Raw genomic sequence first — 23,543 nt, forward strand, 5'->3', positions numbered from 1 at the left:
CTGGTTTTCCCACACATGTAATAAAGATAGCTCCAAACCTCAGACATGGGTGCTGGGTTAACTAGCTTTAAAGGTGGCTCTCATCCAAATGCTACTTTAAGAACTCTGATGGCCAATATAGCAGCTCCTCAGCACACTGAGAATAAATACACCTAAGACCCAAGTATCCCACTCTTGGGCATATACCCAAAGGACACTCCATCCTATCCCAAGGACACTTGCTCAGATATGTTCATAGCAGCTTTATTCATAAAAGCCAGACAACTAGAAACAGCCTAGGTGTCCCACAACTGAAGAATGGATAAAGAAATTGTGGTACATCTACACAATGAAGTACTGCTCAGTGGTTTAAAAAAATAATAATAATAACATCATGACATTTGCAGGCAAATGGGCCCAGACCCAGAAAGACAAATATGGCATGTATTTACTTGTAAATTGACATTAGCTACAGTCCACAGACTCAGTAAGGGTAGGTAAAGAGGGAGACTTTAGGGGGACACATGGGTCTTCCTGAGAAGGGGAAAGAGAATAGATTTTTCGGGTGGCTGGGGTGGGTAGAGACAGGAATGGGAAGTTGGGAGTTATCAGGAGAGATGGAGGGAGAAAGTATAGGAAAAGAAAGTTGTTTAGTTAACGTGAGACCTACTTCTCAAGAGGGAATCCACGCCGTACACTGCCTGGCTGACCAGGAACCAGAGACTCAGCTCAGGGACCCAGGGTGGAACTGAACACAACCGTCGGAGGGGAGGGAAGGATCGATGAAATGATCCCTAATGGTATTCTGCTCTGCTTATAGGTCAATACCTGGTCTGGTCATCGTCAGTCTTCCTCTGGCAGTTAGAAATGTGTGCATAGACCCAAAGCCAGACAGACATACAGAGTCTAAAGTGGAGGTCTCCATCAGGTCACTCCCCTGGGACATCAGGGAACCCCTCAGAAAAGCCGGAGGAACGACTTCCTAACAGTGGGAGCGGGTGTACCTCTAACTCTTTGGCCTGCTCTCTAGATTCCTCTCCTCCTTTTGGGTTGCCTTGTCCAGCCTCCATAGGAGGCTTCCATATTGTCTTACTGCATCTTGTTATGTCCTGTCTGGCTGTCATCTCTTGGAGACCTGCTCCTTTCTAAAGAGGAAATGGAGATGGAGTGGACCTGGGGGAGAGGGGAGGGGAAGGGGAGCATGGAGGAGCAGAGGGGAGCACGGAGGAGCGGAGGGAGGGGATACTATGGTTGGGATGTACTGTACGGGAGAAGAATCTATTTTCAAAAAAAAAAAAAAACAGTTCACAGAGAGAGAGAGAGAGAGAGAGAGAAGGATTCTGATTGTAATGAAGAACACCTGCCCATTTTGTCCCACCACCCCCCCCCCTTCACCATCTCAGACACATCTAATTACATGGCCTCGGCTGGGCTCTGTGGCAGCTTTGGCATCCACCAACTCTCATTTTCTAAGGCTCTTTTCAGAGGTAATTTCCCTTTTCCAGTGACTATTTCTGAAAACCCAGCATCATGGATTGCAGGAAACTGACCTAATGTCATAGTTTATGGTTTGGCAACTTTCTATGTCTCAAGAAAGAAAAAACATTAAAGGGGGTGGGGGGGAAGAATCCACTTATATAATAAGGTCTTATGTAAGGGATAAGAAACAAGAACAACTCCTTCATAAAACTGGTAATAAAACCTATGACATGGATAATTATTAATGTTCTAATATCCCATGAGGATAATAGACACTGATAATAACGGTAACAGTGAGTGCTGGTACCCAGACGGGAAAGAGCCAAACTGAGGCAATGCATCCAGGCTCATTACAGAAAAGACTCTGTCTCGCTGTTTAATTCCCCACTGCCCAAGTCCAACTCACCTGTTCCTGGGTAGCGTCCGAGGCTTCTGATCGATTCCCCCTGTGCCCATGTACTTGTTTTGGCCACCTTGAAAGCCGTAATTCCTACTCTCCCCGACAAAGAGGGACTCTGTCACCTCCTGACTAGACCCTTCATCACTTGGGAAGCTCCCATCACTGGAGAAGAGAGAAGAGTGGTTACAGACACTGTCCAGGAAGTTTAAACAGCCCCCCCCCCCCAAAAGAAGTCAAGCTGTAATTTAAAAAGCTAAACCATAAAAACTTAAGCTAATATCTTTTTTTCTGATATATATTATAAAACCCTCAGAAATTGCTTTTATGCTATGAAAATTCCTTTTATAAATTAGTGAGTAATTTGAAAATTATATATAAATGTTAGGTTTAATTTATTAGCAACAGCTGATTAGCCTCAAGCAACAATGGATTTGCCCAGGATTCAGCAATGAAGTGACAGGCTTGTGTAATGTGGCCAGTAGAATAATCATTGTCTACAGAAAAAGCGAGTTACATAAAAGTCTAGAGGCGCAGGTCAGTCACAGAGTGCGCAGGCAGTGTGGACTCATTTGATCCCCAGCAATGTGGGAAAATACACAAAAAGCTCAGAGACACCCCACCACACACACCACACACACACACACACACACACAGGGATTTAGTTCTCAAAGCTTATCTTCTTTGTAAGTTAAATCTGCGAGAATTTAGAATTTTTGATCTTCACCCATTTATCTTCTTTCATCCTTTATATTTAAAGACCTTTAGCCCAAAGTTCAAGAGTTGTCTTCTAGGCACAGTTAATGACTACCCTACCCATTGTGGAATTTCCACTAAATTCATCTACAACTTTGGCATAAATGCAATTAGTCTGTTTTTTAAAATGTGTGTGTTTTGGCCCTCTAGTGGTACCAAGAAGAGTGTGGACTTTTTTTTTTTTTTTGTCTTTCTATTAATTTTTTATGCTAATAAATTATAAAACTTCTCTGGGTTAATAACTCCCCACCCCCATTCCAAAACACACAGGCAAAAATACTAAGGGTGTTTTACCTTAAAGCTTTAAAATAATCAAATTAAAACCGTTACAAACCTGGCAAAGGTCAGCCCCTTTCCATTATCTGCAAATCTGTAAGAGGAAAAAGGTGAGAATTTGTCTAAGTGATCAGGAAACATGGGAGAGGCAAGTCCCTCAGCTGTGTGACCATGAAATCCCGGATTCCTGATGCTCAACTCCGCAACCACACAGCAGTCCAACCTCCCGTCACCGAAGTACCATCTCCATGCTGAAAGTGCCAAGTTCAAATACTGACATTGCCAACTGTGACCTGGTTCTCAGGCCCTTCACCTCAGTTTTCTCATCCATAGATTGAAATATTGATACATTTCTTACATGATTCTCGAGAGAATTAAATATACTAAACAATTGCAGGTATTTGAATAGTATCTGGAACTTACCCTATAAAGGTACTAGCTAAAATGTGTTTTTAACCTTTATTTTTAGAAAGAATTCTATCATACTCTTTGCTTCACAGTTTTTCAGTCTGAGAGCTATGCCATCCCTACAGATTTAATACAACGTTAAATTTGGGGGTGAACATGGTCAGAGAAAATCAAAACTTTTTTTGCTAGACTGTTGAACAGTAAAACTGAACTCAGAATGCAACAGGCCTCTCTCTTAAAATCATTCAAGTGGAAAAAAACCAAGCAAGATGCTTCCTGCCTCCAGTAACACACAAGTCGGCAGGCGTATTAAGACAGAATTAGACAACTTTCATTTTGAGAGGAGTGGAAAGAAGACAGGACAAACTTTAAAGGCTTTCCAAAAAGAACAACAATAAAAATCAAAACCCTGAGGCAGTTTCAAAGTCTCTATTTAGCCCTCTGGCATAAACAGTGTTTGGTTAGAAAAGGCTAAATTCTGGCTTTCTGGTCAACCTACAGAAGGCCTCTCATGTCACTAGACAAGTTCATTTCCATCAAAAGCTCCAGAATGAGAGCTATCCAAACCTCTGCAGTCATGTTCATCCTCAGAGCCCATCCAGTCCATTAATACTAATAAAGTTAATTCCAGAGACTACAACTGTATCTTCGTTCTACTCAGTTAAAAAAAAAAAAAATCCAACTGTTGTGGTGGCACTCACTGCAGATAGTACTTATAAAGATCTGTTCAAGGTCTTGTTACACATCAAGTTCAAGACCAGCCTGGGACACCTCAGGCCCTGTCTTCAAAAATCTAAAAATAAAAAACTTAAAAATAGCCAGCAGTGTCGGCTGGTTATTATCTCTGTAGATGACACTCACGCTGAATTCTGAACAATAATATCTCCTCCTCGGACCCAGGCTCCATTGTCATTGTTTTTAAAAGCAATGAGCCTGTCAATGATGGCAGCAACGCGTGGCTTCTCAGGGTCTGCATCCTGATGGGGCCGAAACCTGTGGGATACAAAAGTATTCTGTTAAGAACTGAAATTAGCAAAAGAAGTAGAAACTATCTATGTATATACATGCTATGGTCAAGAGGAAAGATTCAAGTTGGGCCAACATAAATAAATCAAAAAAATTAAGATATAATTTAATTAGTTATAGTCCAAATACTCAAAACAATTACATTTATTTACATGTAAATTTCCAGGAAAAAAAAGTCCTTTTGTGTATTCTTAAAAAGTCAATGTATAGAGTAGGTCTACCTGAGGAACAGTCAGCAGAGACAGGACCCTACCATAACTGTCCTCTGAGAGGCTCCACCCAGCAAGTAACCAAAACAGATGCTGAGACCCCACAGTGAAACTTTAGATGGAGCTCAGGAGGTCTTGTAAAAGAGTTGGGGGGAAGGATCGAGGGACCCAAAGAGGTTAAGGACTCTACAGGAAGACCAATAGAGTCAACTAACCTGAACCCTTGAGAGCTCTCAGAGACTGAACTAACAACCAAAGAACATGGACAAGCTGGGCCCAGCACCCCCCCACACCCACATATATACACATATGCAGCAGAAGTGCAGCTTGGTCTTCATGTTGGTCCACCCATAACTGGAGTGGGGGCACACTCTAACTCTGTTCCCCTAACTGTGCTGCCTTGTCTGGCCTCAGTGGGAGAGGATGTGCCTAGTCCTGCAGTAATTTGAGGTACCAGGGTGGATTGGTACCTAGGGGGCCTCCCCCTTCTCAGGGGTAAAGGGAAGGTGGGAAGAGGCTCTGTGGGGGGTGAGGGGAGACTGGGATTAGGATGTAAAGTAAATAAATAAATTAATTAATGGAGAAAAAAGTCAGAGTGCAGAAGGCTTCTGTAAAAACAGGCACACAGAAAGATAACCATATGTATACCAGGTACTTCACTTCAATGCATCTTCTCCAATTCTTAAGTCACATATTCCTAATATAAACTCACTATGAAAATTAACCATATATTTCAACATAAATCTATACAAATTATGTTGTTGAATTATATGCTGTTTCGATGTTTTTAGCTAGAGAGATGAATCTAAGTTCAGTAGATAGCTTGGAAATGCCTAAACCTGAAAGACTAACTAAATTATTTATTACAAAGGCAGATTTTCTCACATTCTTCATTTAACATTTATAAGGACCTTGGTGAAAAAGTAAAAAACTGGTCACATGATAACTCAACCCCACAAAGACAGGAGAAAAGATAAAAAGCCAAATTTTTAAAAAACGATAACTAAGAGTTTCAAAAACCAATTCATTGCACTGAGTTTTTCTATAACACAAGAAGGATCCTTTGTACGATGCTGTGAGCCTTCCTTCCCTGCCGTGATATCCCTTCTCAAACTATAAAAAAAAAAAAAAAAAACCCTCCCCCCTCTTCAGTTGCTTCCCGTAAAATATTTGGTCACAGCAATGACAAAAATAACTAATACAATCACCTCCCCTGATTTGAATGTACTAATTAGTTACAATGCACTGATTGGCTAGCATGCCTCACCCTACCCCCTTTAAAAACTTCTTTATGAAATTCCCCAACTTCTAATGAAGTTTCCCAATCTTCGAATTCCCACTGGTTTCCATCTTGAGGACTCTGATAATTGGTGAGTCAGCTTCCTCTCTGAGGAACGGGATGAGTGTATCTGCTGGATCCCAGGAGCCCGGTGTTCAGCTCACAGCCTGATTTATTTATTACTCATTTGTGTCCTGTCATTTTTACTCACGTCTGCATTGCATGAACACACGTGGACATAGTCTGCACACTGTTCCACACGTACACACAGCTGCCAACTATCTAGTCATTCTCCTATAATTAGCTCTGAGGTTACAGCTTCCTAATGGAGTCTAGTTCCTTAGTATGTCTGCATTTGAAAACTGGTAAGAGAACTCAAGAGTATGGAGGAATAATTACCATTTTCATAATATGTACAGGTTTATCTAGTAACAAACTTCTGAAGCCATAATGAGGAGTCCAGTTACAATGTCCACAGCCTCTTAATATACTTATTCCTCCATCCATGTACATACTTGTACTGGCTATTTTTGTGTCAACTTGACACAGCTGGAGTTATCACAGAGAAAGGAGCTTCAGTTGAGGAAATGCCTCCATAAGATCCAGCTGTAAGGCATTTTCTCAATTAGTGATCAAGGGGGAAAGGCCCCTTGTGGGTGGGACCATCCCTGGGCTGGTAGTCTTGGGTTCTATAAGAGAGTAGGCTGAGCAAGCCAGAGGAGGCAAGCCAGTAAAGAACATCCCTCCATGGCCTCTGCATCAGCTCCTGCTTTCTGACCTGCTTGAGTTCCAGTCCTGACTTCCTTTGGTGATGAACAGCAGCATGGAAGTGTAAGCTGAATAAACCCTTTCCTCCCCAACTTGCTTCTTGGTCATGATGTTTGTGCAGGAATAGAAACCCTGACTAAAACAAATTGGTACCAGCAGAGTGGGGTATTCCAGTGACAACCTGACCATGTTTTGGGGAGGACTGTGGAAGGACTTTGGAACTTTGGGCTTGAAGATCCATTCGTTGTTAAGAGCTCTGTCAGATGTTGTGTAGGAGCTTGGAAGATAATGTTGAGAACAGTGCAGAAGATGGAGGTCTGGTTTGTGAAATTTCAGAGGGAAAATTAAAGACTCTTTTCAGGGCCGTTGCTGTTTTGATTGTGAAGATTTTGTAGTTCTGGTTAGCTGGGGCTGAAGAATCAGCTGTGATTAACAAGATACCAGAACTACTAAAGCAAAAACTTTGCATTACTGGGACTATTGATGCTGGTTAGCTGGAGCTAAGAAATTAGCGGTGATTAAGAAGAGACCAGCATCGTTGAGGTAACATCTTCTGGGAAGTGTTTTCTGAAAGCACAAAGAGGCTGTGTTCCAGAGATAGGCAAGGTTGTACTCCTTCTGCAGCGGGACTTGGTAATGTGTAAGGGTCACCCAGGTGGTACTGGTTTGAAGGCATGAAGGGGTCATGCAGAGCAGCTGAGGCTCAGCACTGTGAGAGGCCATGGAAGGCCATTGGTGAAGGTGCAGCCTCAGTTGTAATTGAAGGCCCAGGACTGAAGGGGTCATGCAGTGTTTTGGAGATGCCAGTACCATGAGATGACCACCAAGAGCAGCAGCAGCAGTGGAGTACAGGCATCTGGAGCCCAGAGGATGACATGTGTGCTACAAAGGGCATGGCTGGAGAAGTGACCCAAGCCCTTGGAGGAGCCCAGAAGATCCTGAGTTGGATCCCAGACGTTGGACGGTTGGAGATTGATTTTTGCTTTGATTGTGACTGTGCCCTGATATTTTCCCTCTTGAAGGAAGAAACTGTTTTAGTGGAGCCCACAATTAAGAGACTTTTAATTGTAAAAAGACTTTGGATTTTAAAAGAGATGGATATTTTAAAGAAACTGAAAATTTAAGAATATGTAAAGACTGTGGGACTTTTAAAGTTATTTAGATCTTGGGGATGAATAAGAATGTAAGGGTTGAGGCTTACTAGTGATGTTTGTGTGTCAAGTTGACAAGGGGTCAATTGTACTGGCTATTTTTGTGTCAACTTGACACAGCTGGAGTTATCACAGAGAAAGGAGCTTCAGTTGAGGAAATGCCTCCATAAGATCCAGCTGTAAGGCATTTTCTCAATTAGTGATCAAGGGGGAAAGGCCCCTTGTGGGTGGGACCATCCCTGGGCTGGTAGTCTTGGGTTCTATAAGAGAGTAGGCTGAGCAAGCCAGAGGAGGCAAGCCAGTAAAGAACATCCCTCCATGGCCTCTGCATCAGCTCCTGCTTTCTGACCTGCTTGAGTTCCAGTCCTGACTTCCTTTGGTGATGAACAGCAGCATGGAAGTGTAAGCCGAATAAACCCTTTCCTCCCCAACTTGCTTCTAGGTCATGCTGTTTGTGCAGGAATAGAAACCCTGACTAAAACAATACTCTATACAAACATATAAAGTACATAGCGTGGCCTTTGCACACATGCATACAAACCTGAGGGAACAAACATGTGTGGAGGCAGGATGCTCCTGTCAGCTGGTCTCCTCACTCACGACTCACATTAGTTTCATGACAGGGTCTCTCAGTGGACCCAGTGCTGCATGATTCAGCTGGACTCTGTTCAACAATCCCAGGACTCCCCTTACCTCTCCTGGAACCTCGCCTGCCTTGTAGGGAGGTTGCACTGACATCTCACACTTGTGACACAAGCCCTGAGCCAGCTCAGCCAGCAGGCTTAGATAAGTTCTTTCAAGGCAGAAAAAGGAGTCAACTGTTTAACAGTTTTTCTGGCACGACCTCATTGAAACTACCAACTATAAAAAAAACTTTTTAAAAGCAGGTGTGACCAGATTTGGTAGCTCCTTCCAGTAATCCCAACGCTTGGATGCAGAGGCAGGCAGGCCCTGTGAGTTCTAGACCAGACTGAATTCCATCTTGAGTCTAGTCTCATAACAAACATAATAAAAAATACACGGGCAACTTTCCAATAGCAACTTTGTAGGGTTTTTTTTTGGGGGGGGGGGGGGGACGGGGAGACTAGGCCAATATGCTAATTTTATTTATTGCTAACTTGATGTAGAGTCAACTAGAAACAAGTAACCTCAATTGAGAAATTTTCTAGTTCAGACTAGTCCATTGGCCTGTCTGTGGGGCATTTTCTTGATTGCTAAATGAAACAGGAGGGCCCAGCCTACTGTGGGTAGCACTATCCCTAGGCAGGTAGAAAGCAAGGGAGAGATCCAGTAAGCAACAGCATCCCCACAAGGTCTCTGCATCAGGATCCTGCTGTGAGCCCCTGCCACTGCCTCCCTCAATTAGGATGTAGCCTGTGAGTTGAAATAGACCCTCTCCTCCCCAAGTTGCTTTTTATCACATGGTGTTTTTATCACAGCAACAGGAAGCAAAGTAGGACAGCCAATATTCTTGCTTCATAATTTTATTCTCATCTAAGTGGTCCTCCTTAAGTTTTAGTCCATTTTTTTGGCATCCCAGGTTCATCACCTTGGGGCCTTAAATGTTCCCTGCTCACTGCTCTCGAAGGTTTTATGTTTAACTTGACCTTCGGGGTCCTATGCACAATTCTCTATGTGGGCTTTGCCCGGCTTCTCCTGCCCTCACCTCTCAGCAGTGTAAGGCGAGTCCTGCCTTGCACATTTGATCCGATCCAGTCACCTTTAGTCTGGCTCCTGCTTTATTCCCTTAACAACTGGGCTGGCCATGCGTCTTTCCTACGTCTAGCAAAAGACTTTGCAATGTATCCCCTTTCAACTTCATGATCCGGTCAATAAACTTGAAGTACAGAAAAAAAGTATGTTCCTGGTTGCTACTGAGTATGACTTCAGGTTGCGACATTGACCACAACACTTTCTATGCCCCTGAGATGCTTTGTGTACTTTGGCTGAGAGAGAGAGAGAGCCGTAACACTGGCCCACATTCCAAACATGTTATGTGGTTACATGGGAGAGTAACACAGCCCACCAAGAGGTTAACCTGAGGCTACCAGGGAGAACTAGAGCCAGCTTAAGACTGAATCTGGGATCATTCCCTTGAAACAAAACCCAGTGCTCTACCACATCTGCACGTTCACTGTAATTCTATATGCTTAGGTTTCGGGGGAATGACTTGTTTTTCAGGGAGTGAGTTTTTGTTCTCAAATCTGAAACCGTTGTTAACCTTTCTCTTTCTGTTTCTCTCTGTAACTCGCTCTCACAACAATCTCCACTGTGAAAGAGGAACAAGGAAGCCACCAACTTCCTCGGCATTTCAGAAAGATAAATGCCTTTATATGAGCTTACAAAAATTTCATCTACCTATGCTGCCATCAAAAAGCACACCAGGTGCTTGAATGTGAATGATCTCACCCTGAAGGTTAAGCCTAGGTGTACACTGAGGAGAAAACAGGCCCTACCTTGCACTGTTATCCAGGCAGAGGTACTCCCTTGGGTCAGATGCACTGGCGTTGGTCGTTTTGACACCTTTGTCCACAAATAAACCAGCCTGAAATACACAATGGGCTAAAGTGAAAATGGATCCGAAGGTACATCCACATGCATAAGGAGCTGGGAAAATACTTCTCAGCTTCTCATTTCACCCAGGCCTGGAAATGGGGGGCTGGGGGGAAACAGTGGCAGGGAAGCAAAGGGGCCATGAAAAGTGTTCCTGGATAGTTTTAGCTTATCCATCTGGCTATTCAACAACCATTTAGTGTACACTTAATGTTTTACATGTTGATTAGCCAAAAAAAAAATTATATACACACACATATATACAGACACACACATATTCATTCCCTGGCAAAATGAGACCGAGATGCAGCTTCCTCGGGGCTGGGAGAGGACTCCAGACTACATGATGCCAAAATTCTCGAGACAGGGAGGAACGGAGAAACGCCATCCGTCATTCAGGAGGAAAATGAAATGACCCAGGTTCCTCCCAAGCAGAGAGGTGATGGCTCAGTGTAACTGATGAGCCACCTGGGGCCAAGAAAAGAAGCTTAGATTGTTTTGATTAGGTCAAACACGGAATGAACTCATTGTTGAATTCACTGAAATAGAAATGGAGAAATCAGGCAAGGATTTCCATTTTGAATGCTTTAATGCATTCATAAAACACTAAGGTGTAACCCTGTAAACAGCCATCTCAACGTGGTAGCTGACCTGGGCTAGGTGAAGATTCAGGAAGCCTTGCATGCAAAGCCACAGGGGCTGGTCAAAGTGCACACACGCATGATGAGGGATCCCAAAGTGCACACATGCATGATGAGGGATCCCGACACAGCATGCTTCTTTTTACGACTCCGAAGGTTCAATTTCCTTTGGTTATAAAATATTCTGCATAATCATTCCCAAATTTAACAAATTAAAACCTAATTATACCCTCAGATTTAATACTCTTACAATTAGTGAGATAAGTGAGTGTGTTGTCAGGGCACATGCCACCAAGAATTAATTAGAGATAGTTTTCACATCACAAATATAATTTTGAAAAATTAAAGATTTTTTTTTCCCTTTGAGATGCTACTTTCTAAATATTAGTCTTAGTCAATTACTCATCTCACAGCAATAATAGCAGGTTTTTCTTGTCTTAGTTCAAGGAATACAGTTTCTTGTAACACTTAGATTCAAATGTTGTATATGCACATTGTGTGTGGGGGGTGGGGGAATGAATCTGTACGCACAAGTACAAAGGTCAGAGCAGAGCACCAGCTATCCTATCACCCTCACCATATTCTTTTGAGATAGTATCGCTCCCTGAACCTGGAACTAGGCTGGTAGCCAGCAAGCACCGGCCATTCCTGACTCTACCTGCACCTGCTCTATAGTTACAGGTGAACACAGTCACAGCGGTGCACACAGCCACAGGTGCACAGCCACAGGCACACAGCCACAGTGGTGCACACAGCCACAGGTGCACAGCCACAGGTGCACACAACCACAGTGGTGCACACAACCACAGGTGCACACAACCACAGTGGTGCACACAGCCACAGGTGCACACAGCCACAAGCACACAGCCACAGGTGCACAGCCACAGGTGCACACAGTCACAGGTGCACACAGTCACAGGTGCACACAGCCACAGGCGCACAGCCACAGTGGTACGCACAGCTGTCTGCTCAGGTGCTCCTGCTTGCACAAGCATCTTGCCGACTAAATCATCACTCTAACTCCAACACTCTGCCCTTTAAAGATCATCCATAGATATGGTAACTGGAGTCTGATTTGAGTCAGATCACAGGTAAGGATTTAATGATCCCTATACAATAAAGAGACTGAAGTGACTTAAGAACAGGAAATGGACCATGGATACTCATCATGATGGAAGGGAGGAGGAGTAGCAAACATCACAGAAACTGGAGGTTCTGAAGGGCCTTTATGTGACCTAAATTAAGTGTAATGTTCTTAAATAGTATTTCAGCACTGAAATAATTGGTGGTAGCAGTAAATGGCCAAAGGACACTCAGCCAGCACTGTGGAGAGAAGCAGGTAAGTGAAGCAGAAAGAAAAGTCCTAAGTCCCAGATATGTGTCCTGTAACAGGCACGATCCTGGAAACTTGACACTGAAGACAGGAAGGAGAGAAAACAGGAAGGAGGGCAGAGAAGGAAGGCAGGCAAGTGGACGGGCGGGCAGCAAGGACAAAAGAGAAGGTGAGGACTGACCATCAAGCCTACGATCATACATGCAAGTGCATACGGTGCCTTGGGATGCTGTGACTATACCAGCCCTTGCCAGATGTTGGCTGAATATCTGAAGAACCGGCCACCAGAACCCTGAGCCAGGTGAAGATCTGCTCATTATAAATTGCTACTCTGTCACTGCTGCACCAAGAGGATGAAGGGATCATGGAAGCGAAATCCACCCTGTGGCAACACGCACTTCAATTCAGAGGCCTACCTTAAAATTTGAATGAACCCTGTTGTTATAAAATATCCCCAGCGGAGTGAGTTCTGGCTTCTCCAGGAGCGGCAGCCCACTGGACTCCCCAGTTGGTTCCTTGTGGAATAAATACCATATTCCAGCATCCTACAAATGAAAAGGAAAGGCCGTTAAAAACATTATTTAAAAAAAGAAAAATTTATGTACAAAAATGGGTTTCATTATGACATTTATATATATACATATATATACATACACACACACACACATATATGTGCCTCGCTCACATTCATTCTATCAGATACCTCTGGCCCACCTCCAAGCTCCTCCTCTTCCTCTTCTCCCCCACAGACAGTTCTCCTCTGGTTGGATATTATATATACAGATACACATTTGTCTTCCCCCCGTTTCCATTCCTTGTCCCACCTTCCTTCCTCCCGTAATAGACTTCCTCTTTCCAACTCCTTGGAGTCCCCTCCTGTAACTTTCATGTTATATATACATATGTTTATATTATATCCAGATTCTGAGTATGAGAGAAAATATGCAACATTGATCTTCCACATACATAAAGCCTCGGTTTTTATGAGGCCTCCATGTGCAACCCCCTCCTAAGCTGCAACAAATGTTTTTCATTGTTGGAGGTTCGGAGCTGAATGCAAAAAGTTGCCCACATTGTATAACCTCCCCCTGAGAGGTTATATCTGGTTGTTTTTTCAAAACAAATAAGATTTTGCCTGCAGGATGGGACAAAAGACATAGTTGGCAAATACCCAAGCTGAACTTTCCCATCATTATGAAGTCTGAAATGTTATGCAGAGGAGAGCCCTGCTTGCCTTCTGTATGGCCAGGACGGCACAGCCCTTAAGCAATGTGGTTTTTCATGTTTACCTCTGAACCTGATCAATAGATGAGTCATGTCTATTAAACAACTGTCTGCTGGCAGACAGAGCTCACTGGCTTCTTTCAAACAACTCCAATGCCCTTCCTGTTCTTGGGCAAGCTTGTGCCAAAGGGAGGCGGGGTGCGGGGGACGCCACATGTATGAATCAGGGTGCTGTCTCTCAGAGTGGACCCTGTCTGTTCCACTGCAGGACTACTGGCCCTAACAGGAACAGAACAGTTTAGAAGTTTCTGATACAAAAAGTGAGACATGAAAACAGAAATAAAAGTTCTTAACTCAGTCTTATTTTTCATTTTGTAACTAATGAATTAATAATTAGCTCTGTGAAGGACAACACACTATAGAACATAGACAAGGCAGCTTTTAAACTTAAATATATAGTATAAAAAGATACATTGGTATGAATTCAGCATATCTTCACTTACCGTATACTCATGTGTAGTAAGACTATTGTAAAGTATCTCACAATGTAGTGGGGGAAAGATCATTAAAGTAAAGCATATGTAGTATCCTGTTAGTTGTTACTAAAGCCCTTTAGGGACACAGAGGAGACATGAAGTGTGAGAGGTATACATACCTACACACCCAAATGACTGTAATGTCAACATTTTTCCATGATCAGAGTTTACGAATGGGTCTTAATAAAACAAACTGTTTTGAAAAAACCATTGGCCACCTCAACATTTTGGATGCAATTCAGACAGCAAAAGGAAACATGAAGAAAGGGCTTGAGAACACATCCCTGCAAGGAGAGGAGGGCAGAGCCAGGCTTCCCAAGATGCCGAGGCCTTGGGGGATGAGGGCGTATAGGCGCACGGCAGCTGCCTGCTGTTAGGCTCCATCCTGTCTAAACAGGTAACGGCAGCTTTATAAAAGGCAGTGTCGAGGTGTGACGAAATGGCTTCGTCGGCTCTGGGAGAACCCCTGCCAAATGCTGGCTTTACTGAAGCCATTTTTCTAGAGAGAAAACTTCAAGAATGACCATGCATGAGACACATTCATTATTCTTGCTCAAGATCGGAGGACTTCTCTGTGGTCCTTGCTTCTGGCAAAGCTAGGAGGAAGTAGTATTCCTAACTTTCCAGTAAGAAACGGTGAGGACAAACCCACACAAGCTCCTTGGATTCTCCACAGAGAGCCAATGAATGGAAATCTAAATGACCCACTGTCCAGTGCCTGCCCAGTCAAACGACAATCTTCAAACGTGGAATCCTTCATGGAAATCGCTGGTGTCGGTTCAGCAGCTACACCGTGATGCCTGTTCCTGGTTTGCTCAAGGCAGGTCGCCTCTTACTTATTTCTCAGAAATGATGTTCCACATTAACAGATCGAATGACCGTGATGTGTATATATGTTACGTACAGTAACTATTTAAGTTACTCATGTTCAGAAACCGGCACTGTAATTTTTCAGCCCAGTTACAATCTAGATGATGTCATTAAAAATTCATTTATATAAATCAGTAATTTTGAACTACACTTAACATTAAGGATAAATTACCCCATGGACAATCTTTACCATTTAAAAATAATATTTGGTTCTCTTGGAAATCATTCTCCTACGTGTGTATGAGCCTATTATTTGTCTGTCTTAAACAAATCACAGCTGAGGTTTCAGCCTGCTTTATCAAGATATCCCTAAATGTAACTAATTCCTGCAAAAAGATGTGTTCCCTGGCCAGAGTGACACAGTATTCTACATGCTGACTGATTTCCATAAAGCCATGGAAAGGTGGAAGTGACGTGCTGCCCACCCACCACTCCATCCCGGGGATGCCATCATCCTGGAGACTGCTCACCTCTGTTCCTGCGTTTGCTGCCTGTCTCTAGATCCATAGCTCCGAACCGGCAAGGATTTAGAAGTAAGGCAAGAATCATCTCAATTACCTCCTGCTCTCAATGAGACAGAACCAGAAAACAGTATCGCGCCTGGGTTTGCGAGCATCTAGGACATCATACCTGGATAAGCCAGAGCCGTCGCAAGTGTGAAGAGAACCAGAAAAGTGTGATTTACCTGTGAGCCTGCAGCTGCGTTATTGATCAGGTGGTTGTTGGGGTGGGCAATCCAGAAAGTTGAAACAGCCCTGCAAGACATTGTTGAGGGTGACTTAAAACATTCTTCACAAAACCCCTGCCCGTTAAAATCTCCCCAGCAAGAACTTTCTGAATAGTCGAAGGCCTTGACCACCACACAACACCCTGTCCACTAATTACTCACATGCAATCTGTGGTAGGCACAGGGACGTAGTTTCCAAACACTCCATCACGCATGACAGTGCACATGGAGCTGTTCCTGTCCGTTGGGAGGAGAGTGCCCGGCTTGGTAAGAAGCCCCAGGTTATGATACAAAATATTTCGCTGTTCAACACCATCTTCCAAAAAGAAGCAATGACCTAGTGTGTCGAAGCCAATGGTGTCTTTGATCTGCAGAAATGTAGGGGCATAAAGTCACTAGACACAAGGCCACTTGGGGTTTCCGTGATAAGTGATCATAAGATAATTTAGGTGATTTTAAAAAGACGAGGCTTCTACAGAAAGAAAAAAGATATCTTTGGTAAGAGAAGGCTACAAAATGGCATGTGGTCAGTCACGAGCATCAAGGAGAGCAAACACTTCAATGAAAACTGTTGCATGTCAATACAAGGTGAGGCTACTTACTAGCAAGCCACTGGTCCCGTGCACAGTGATGCACCTTGAAAAGCTGTGATGAACAGACAGGCCATCTACAGACGTTGGCTGGCTGTACCCTCCTTTAGAATCCACATCTCCACACAGGTGAAAATGCACAGGATACCGTCCCATATGCTGCTGGCCCATATGTTTCAATTCCACATAAGAAAGATGGACTGAAGTAAAATTCTTCTCTATCTGCAAGACAAAATGAATCCTTTTCAGGGCAGGAAAGAAGCAAGGAGTGGGCATATGTAGCATTTAAACAGAAGGTGTCTATGGAAAAAGCATGACGGTTTGGGGGTCAAGTTGGTAAAATGTCTGCTGTCCAATCTCCATCCCTGTGTCCATCCCTGTTTCCATCCCTGTGTAAAGAGATAAGGGAGGGAGGTAAGGGTCTGTGATCCCTGGACTGAGAAGGCAGACACAGGCAGACTCATGGGGCCTGCCTAACCGCTGAGTCCTAGGTCTCAATGAGACCCAGTCTTGAGCATAGGACACATAGGTGGACAACTCCTGAGGGATTGTCTTCTGCCCCTGCACATATGCAACACACACACACACACACACACACAAGTGTACCCGTACCCCCACACAAATATACATACACTCCCACACAATGTACCAATAAAATAATAACATCTCCTCCTTTGTCTTTTACCAGAGCCTCACTTAACAATGAAGTACTTTGGGGGCTAGAGATGTAACTCAGTAGTGCTGTTCGGTTGGCTTGTGTGAGGCCCCCCAGTTGGATTCCCAGCTATGAAAACAGGAAAAATAACAGGAAATAATTCTTTATATAGGTGCTTGTTTCAAAGAGCCATGGAACTAACTTCTAATCAGAAGTAAAAATGAGATCAGGAAAATCACAAACTGGATTTCCCGGAGGGGGAACGATAGGAGAGGACAGGGAACTATGGGGTAGAGTTGGATTCATTTCCTTTCAGTTTCTCCAAGAAAGCCTTGCTGTGCAACCTGGCCTGGCCTGGTAGTCACTATGTAGCTCAGGCTGGCCTCATGGTCGTCCTTACAGGAACCCACCTTCCTCAGCATTGCAAGTCCTGGGACGACAGATATGTGCCACTACACCTGGGCGAGACTCAACAACGTAAACAAGGCTACAGTATTATAAAGTCACTGCTGAACGGAAACTATCAGAATCCAAGGATACACTTTATCCCATAACCACAGGCCATCACCCACAGTGAAAAAGACCAAAATCCTAACTTTAGTAGAAGGTGACTTCTCAATGCACACTACTTCTGAACCACCATCAAGCCAGGATAATTAATAAATCAGATCAGAGGCTGGCTATATTTTGGTCATTCGGAGTCTTCTTTCATCTTTATATCCTCCAGCACAGCTAGATAGCTACTTACTTCTAACTCTTTACCAGTGTTTAGTTTGTGGAAACTCTCTTTAAAAATTCCCCTACAGGGGAAAAAAAAAAATCCCCTATGATACAAAGTTGGAGCGCTCTCAGTACTTCAAACACTGGATTTTTCAATCATATGATTGAAAATAATGCAGGGATGCTGGCTCAGCATTTCTGAAGCTAGCAATTCAGAAGCTAATATGCAAAGGTCACCCAACACAGAAAGGGATCTCAGACAGTCTGCAGACCAGACCCAATAACCGGATACACAGAGTACCGCCCCTACTGCATGGTGAGTGTTTGTTATTCTAAGGAATAAAATTCTGCACACAATAATTTTTACAGGACCAGATTTGGACTGTGCATATTAGTACTGTCCATGCTTTAGTAATATCAAGTTCTTTTTTGTTGTTTTGTTTGTTTTTTTTGTTTGGTTTTTCCAGACAGGGTTTCTCTGTGTAGCCCTGGCTGTCCTGGAACTCACTTTGTAAACCAGGCTGACCTCGAACTCAGAAATCCGCCTGCCTCTGCCTCCTGAGGGCTGGGATTAAAGGTGTGCGCCACCACGCCCAGCCGTAATATCAGGTTCTTAAGAAGCCCAGAGCTCCAGAGGAGTGGCGGGCATGGCTATCAAGCTCATTGTGGTGCTCTGTGCAACTGGGCTCTTCCCGCTACAGTGAGTTAATAATTCTTCACAGAATAATTCATAAGTGAATGAACTACAGTCCAGGCACAACTTACTTCTTATTTATTTGTGTGTGTGTGTGTGTGTGTGTGTGTGTGTGTGTGTGTGTGTGTGTGTATGAAAGACAGGGCCTCACATAGCCCAGCCTAATATAGTAGTCAAAGTTAGCCTAAAACTCTTTGATTCTCCAGGTTCAGCCTCCCAAATTCTTGGATTATAGATATATACCATTACACCTGGCTATCTTTTAGGTTTTTTTTTAACATTTTTTAATATCTTTAAAATGTACGCCTTCTTTTCTATCTCACCCTGCCTAATTCCACTACTCCAAAGTTCCTTAGCACCTTAAATATTTCCAATGAGGTTCCAGAGAAGCCATCAAATTCTTTTACCCACCATGATGTGTCCCCCAAAAGTATCATAATCGAAGAACTGGCAGTGATTTTCTGCATAGCATGAGTCCTCCATTTCTCCTTGGATCACAATGTTGCGGGTGAGAAGTCCAACCTCCGCTCTCATGTCTATCCCGTCTATGATCTCACCGACGTGCAGGTACTGAGGGATCTCTGGTGATTCGGATAAAGGTCAATGTGAGAACAAATAAAGGAAAATAAAGGAAAAACCCATGCAAAAGGGTGTTCTTCCTCATTCAGCAAGCTCCACGCATTACCTAACACCTCTAACACCTCAGGATGACAGCCTCCCAGAAGCAGGGATCTTAAAGACAGTCTATTCCAACTGCCTACCCAAAGCCTGAACCTCCAGCTGCTGCTCTCGTCCCCAGGCAGGGTCAGAGACCTTGCTCCGCCCTCTGCAGCATCCCTCAGTAGTTAGCACTAAAGATCTGGGACCGGTCTCACACTTTCTCTCTACTTCCTGCTGTCATCCTGCAAGCCACCTCAAGGATGCAGGAAGAGCCAGATGCCAGGGGTCTTAGAAACAATCGCATCACTGTTGCAGCTCCTGTTATGGTGTGTCACTTTGGGCTTCCACTCCACACTAAGTAATCAACATCTGCACACCAATCTATGGAAATCCCATCTTTTCCTTCCTACAGACTGTCATTTTGTTGTTTGTGTGCATGTGTGTGTGTGTGTGTGTGTGTGTGTGTGCATGTGTGTGTGTATGTTTATTTTTCAAGACAGGGTTTTCTCTGTGGAGTCCTGGGTGCACTAAAACTCACTCTGTAACCAGACTGACCGTGAACTCACAGAGATCTGCCTGCCTCTGCCTCCCCAGTGCTGGGATTAAAGGTGTGCGCCACCACCACCGGGTTACTACTTACTGTCTTTTAAATATCTACCTCTCCTGGAAGTTTATAAGAAATTTAAAGGAAGTTTGCTTTCTCCCTCTGATGTTTTTCTCTTAAACTCAGGAAGAAGAGAGGGACTTTCCACAGACGGTACTGATGGATGGTATGGTATCATTGTAACTCGGGATTTTCCTCTTATTTTTTTTTTTGTTGGCATGTGCCTAGTATTATCAAAAGAAAACTACAAAACTGAATAATACATAGAGGGAAAGCAAACGCCAATGGTAACCTCGGCATTCCACTTAACTAACGCACAAACATTTCAAGCTTCAAGGTTCTTTACTCAAAACAAGCAAGTACTTTTTGAAGACTGTCGGTAGTTTTTGATTCTTAGCGGCACAGTATAAGTGCGAAGAAGCCAGAAAACACATAATGTGTGCCGAAGCCCACAAGCAAAACCTGTCCCAGGCGGCTTTGGGCAGGACCGATGTAACAGGTATAGGAGTAGAAATGAGAACCTGGCAGAACTCTTTCCCTCATAGCTCCTAGTAAGAATCTCTCTGTGAACTGCTCTCTTGCAAAAACTGTATAATTCACCATTACAGTAGGAGATAAAGCCTAATGAAAATATTCTATATGACTAAAGATTTCTTTTTTTTTTTTTAGCTAAGCAAGTAGGAACTCAAAAAATACTTTCTTTACTTATGAAAGACTAATATTAAAAAATTAGTTGTTAGGCCAGTTTACTATTATCTGACAGTAGAAAAAAATTAGCCAAAACCTAGAATGGATTTTAGGAAACCAGTTTGCCTGGTCCTCGTCTTTATCTGCTACAGCGCAGCAGTGGCACAATGCTGTGTGTAAGGGTAGCATTCTCTGCGCCACCCCTGGAATCTAGCTATTGGCGCCCTCACCACTAAGACAGTAGTATCCACACTGACACGGGGTGATGGGAGAAAAGACGACAGGAAACAGATGCCAAGAAAAGAGTGTTTCCCAAGGACAGTGAGGAGTCCTATACCTTTGACTTTGACCTGAAAACGGCTGCACTCGGGGCAGGGGAGAAGAGTCAGCTCCTCGGCTTGGTACATGGAATAGTCAGTGCTGGCCACCACAATTCGGTCTCCAGCTTCCCAACTGCTGACGTCGTCCAACAGGTGAAGCTTCACTCCATCCGCAATGTCCACCCGGAAACCTGAGAGGGAGATTCCTACACAAACAAACGAGCGGGCATGAACACGAGGGTTTTCTTAAATAAATTATAAATGCACATACCTGATGCACAAAGCAAATGCTAAAATAAATACCACTCAGAAATTCTTTTCCTAACGCCAACCACAAGCTAGTCAGTTGTCTCTGAATGATAAAAATAAGAAAACAGGGATTCTGGCCCCTAAAGAAAGAGAGGCCATTCACGATACAAATCGTAACATCGATGAACTAGTCCTTAGAATTCTGAAGATTCTCAGTGTGGACATCCTTTTCTCAGTTGAAAAACTCAAAAACTGTGCTCTTCCCCATATTCACATGTGCCAGGAACACGTCACACTTGAACAGAAGTAACCAGACACAGAATAGGTTTGAAAGAAATGTCCAGTGGCTTTATTTGGTCCGAGTCATCAGAAGTGACAGGACTTTGGTGCACCGACCATTTCTGTACTAGGAATGAAAGTCCAGTGCCTCATTCCTGTGCCTCTGTGCATGCTTTATTCATTTCCTCTTTGAATTTATAAATAATGGAAATCTATTTTTCAGAGTTCTGGAGACTGGAAGGAGCAAAGGTGGAGGCACCAGCAAAGTCACTACGAGCTGGCCTTCTCGTGCACGCCACCTTCCCTCTTCTCTCTCGGTTCTACACAGTGGAAGGGCAAACATTTGTGCTCTTTACTTGGGATGCGTTTCCACTCTTGTTAACAAATGACCACGTGTTTATAAAATGAGACTGTTGGGGGTAGAACACCACCCTAACACATAACAGTTCCTGGATTTAGTCCCCCGGCACCTCAATCCGAGGTCACAAGAAGTCTTTAGAGACCCTCCACAGCATCCTTGCTGGAAGTAAGTAACCTCCGCTCTGGGCCCGAGCAAAGGCTGGAAGGATTTATACCTTCCTCACCCTTGCAAGGGTTAACAGTGAAGGCAGCAGCATCCTAGCTACCCCTTGTATATTCACTTCCATTTCTCTTCTTCATGGTGCAGGTGACTGGTGTCTGCTGAGTGGATAATTAACCATTTTGATGCTCTGTGACCTGTGAGTGCATGACTGTGATCTGTCTACCTTAGCTCCTTGGGGGATGATGTGTTATAAATTACGGAAAGTTCTGACTGCTGATGGGTGGTAGAGTGGTTTGAAGGCGAATGGCCCCTGTGTGCTCCCACATCTGACTACTTGGTTCCTAGCCTAGTCGGTGGAACTGTTCAGGAAGGATTAGGTGTGGAGACGTGTCACAGACTTTGAGGGTTCAAAAGCCTATGCTATGATCAGTTAACTCTCTCTGCCTTGGGGTTGAATCAAGATGGGAGCTCTTAGCTCCTGCTCCAGCCTGCCTGCCTGCCCGCCCACCGTGATGGCCATGGACTCTATCTAACCCTCTATGCATGCAGCGCCGTCTAACAGGGAGCCCCAGAGTAAGTGCTTCGCTTTTATAAGTTGCCTTGCCACAGCGTTTTGTAACAGTAAAAAAGTGATGACGGCAGGTGGTCTCTCCAAATATCACCTGTGAAAGTCAAGGCGGGTTCGTAATCAGCATGAGAACTGGATCAATAATCCAGCTTCTCTCTGGCTTACACTTTTGGTTTTTTTTTTTTTTTTTTTTTTTTTTTTTTGCATTTGAATTAGTGTTGAAACACATACTGTTCCCACAATATTTGTGGCTAAAATAAGTCAGCAACAAAAAAGCTGATGTCAGGAAAATGTGAAGAGAACAGAAGACAGCTTTACAAAAGTAACAGACATGGGAAGCCCTCCTCTTCAAAGATCTGTGTGGAAGAAATCCTTCTCCAGCATCATCCTACTTCCCAAGATGCCACTGACTCAACTGAAGTGAAGAATACATCTACTTGGGTTGGGAAGGTAAACAGACAGAGTAACCCAGGTGGGTGGGTAAAGAACAGGAGTAACATGGATGACTCACAGACTTGGTCAATTGCCAGATAAAACCTAACCTGGCCAAGTCATGGAGTCTGTTACTGGAGACTAGTGTGTCCTGCCTGTGTCTTTTCTGCACAGAATGTACATGTATGCCCATATGCAAACACATCCACACATAAAAGTAAGTTTTATGTATAGTCTCAGTATGTTTCTTGGAGTCATATTTACTACCATAAATAACTCCAGTAATTATAATAGATTTTTGTTTATAACATATTTTGATTGTTTACAGTGAAATTGTAAACCTCCTTCAAAAAAAAAAAAAAAAAAAACCAGAAGCAGGCAATTTAAGAACAAAGGTCATCAAAAATCCTAGACCAAAAAAATCACTACCCTAAATTTGAGGTTTTATAAACATATAATACTCCATAAAAGGGAGCAATGAGAAAATATTCAATTTTTTTCACATTAAATTTTAACACTTTTTTCCCAAGATATGATACTAAATAATTAAATTTTGATTTGAAAGGACACTAGAATTTATTTCTCAAAGTCAGAAAGGCCTTGGGAATGCTTTTGAGTTTAATAATTTCGCAGTTTTTTTCTAGGTTTAGGAGAAATTCCTGCTTACTATGATAATCTCCTGACTCCCCTCACTCAAGTAAGAAAAGAAGGAAGTTCAGTCTCCTGCTTCCGACTGAGAATTCCCACCCCTTCCAGGAAGCAGGGAGCCCAAGGCAGAAGGCAGGAGTTCCCCTCTTCCAGAAACGAGCAGCCAGTGTGAGTGGTCCTCTCTCACACAGGAAAAGCTGACTCAAAGCCCAGCTGTCATCGCCTCCAGCCTGGAAATTTCCTGGAGATGAGACCATTGAACACACTCTGGACCAAACTGCAGCTAGGGCCCGTGCTGAGCA

The 23,543-nt window shown here is 43.5% G+C and overlaps 1 protein-coding gene across 5 annotated transcripts in view; it reads right to left on the minus strand.

The window, feature by feature from the left end:
- The window catches only part of Cemip2 (cell migration inducing hyaluronidase 2), a 77,884-nt gene that overhangs the window by 26,886 nt on the left and 27,455 nt on the right, over positions 1-23,543 (minus strand). For all 5 annotated transcript variants that reach the window (XM_029472484.2, XM_029472483.2, XM_021151644.3 and 2 more), the window contains 10 exons: positions 20,560-20,748; positions 18,683-18,852; positions 16,215-16,424; positions 15,775-15,980; positions 15,571-15,640; positions 12,672-12,800; positions 10,185-10,273; positions 4,157-4,288; positions 2,946-2,981; positions 1,865-2,020 (listed from right to left, as the gene is read on the minus strand). In XM_029472484.2, coding sequence (XP_029328344.1) covers positions 1,865-2,020; positions 2,946-2,981; positions 4,157-4,288; positions 10,185-10,273; positions 12,672-12,800; positions 15,571-15,640; positions 15,775-15,980; positions 16,215-16,424; positions 18,683-18,852; positions 20,560-20,748 — 1,387 coding nt within the window. The remainder of the gene's footprint in view (positions 1-1,864; positions 2,021-2,945; positions 2,982-4,156; positions 4,289-10,184; positions 10,274-12,671; positions 12,801-15,570; positions 15,641-15,774; positions 15,981-16,214; positions 16,425-18,682; positions 18,853-20,559; positions 20,749-23,543) is intronic.

This window comes from Mus caroli, unplaced genomic scaffold (genome assembly GCF_978045245.1).
Source record: "Mus caroli unplaced genomic scaffold, Mus_caroli_1 scaffold_20, whole genome shotgun sequence".
Taxonomy (NCBI): domain Eukaryota; kingdom Metazoa; phylum Chordata; class Mammalia; order Rodentia; family Muridae; genus Mus; species Mus caroli.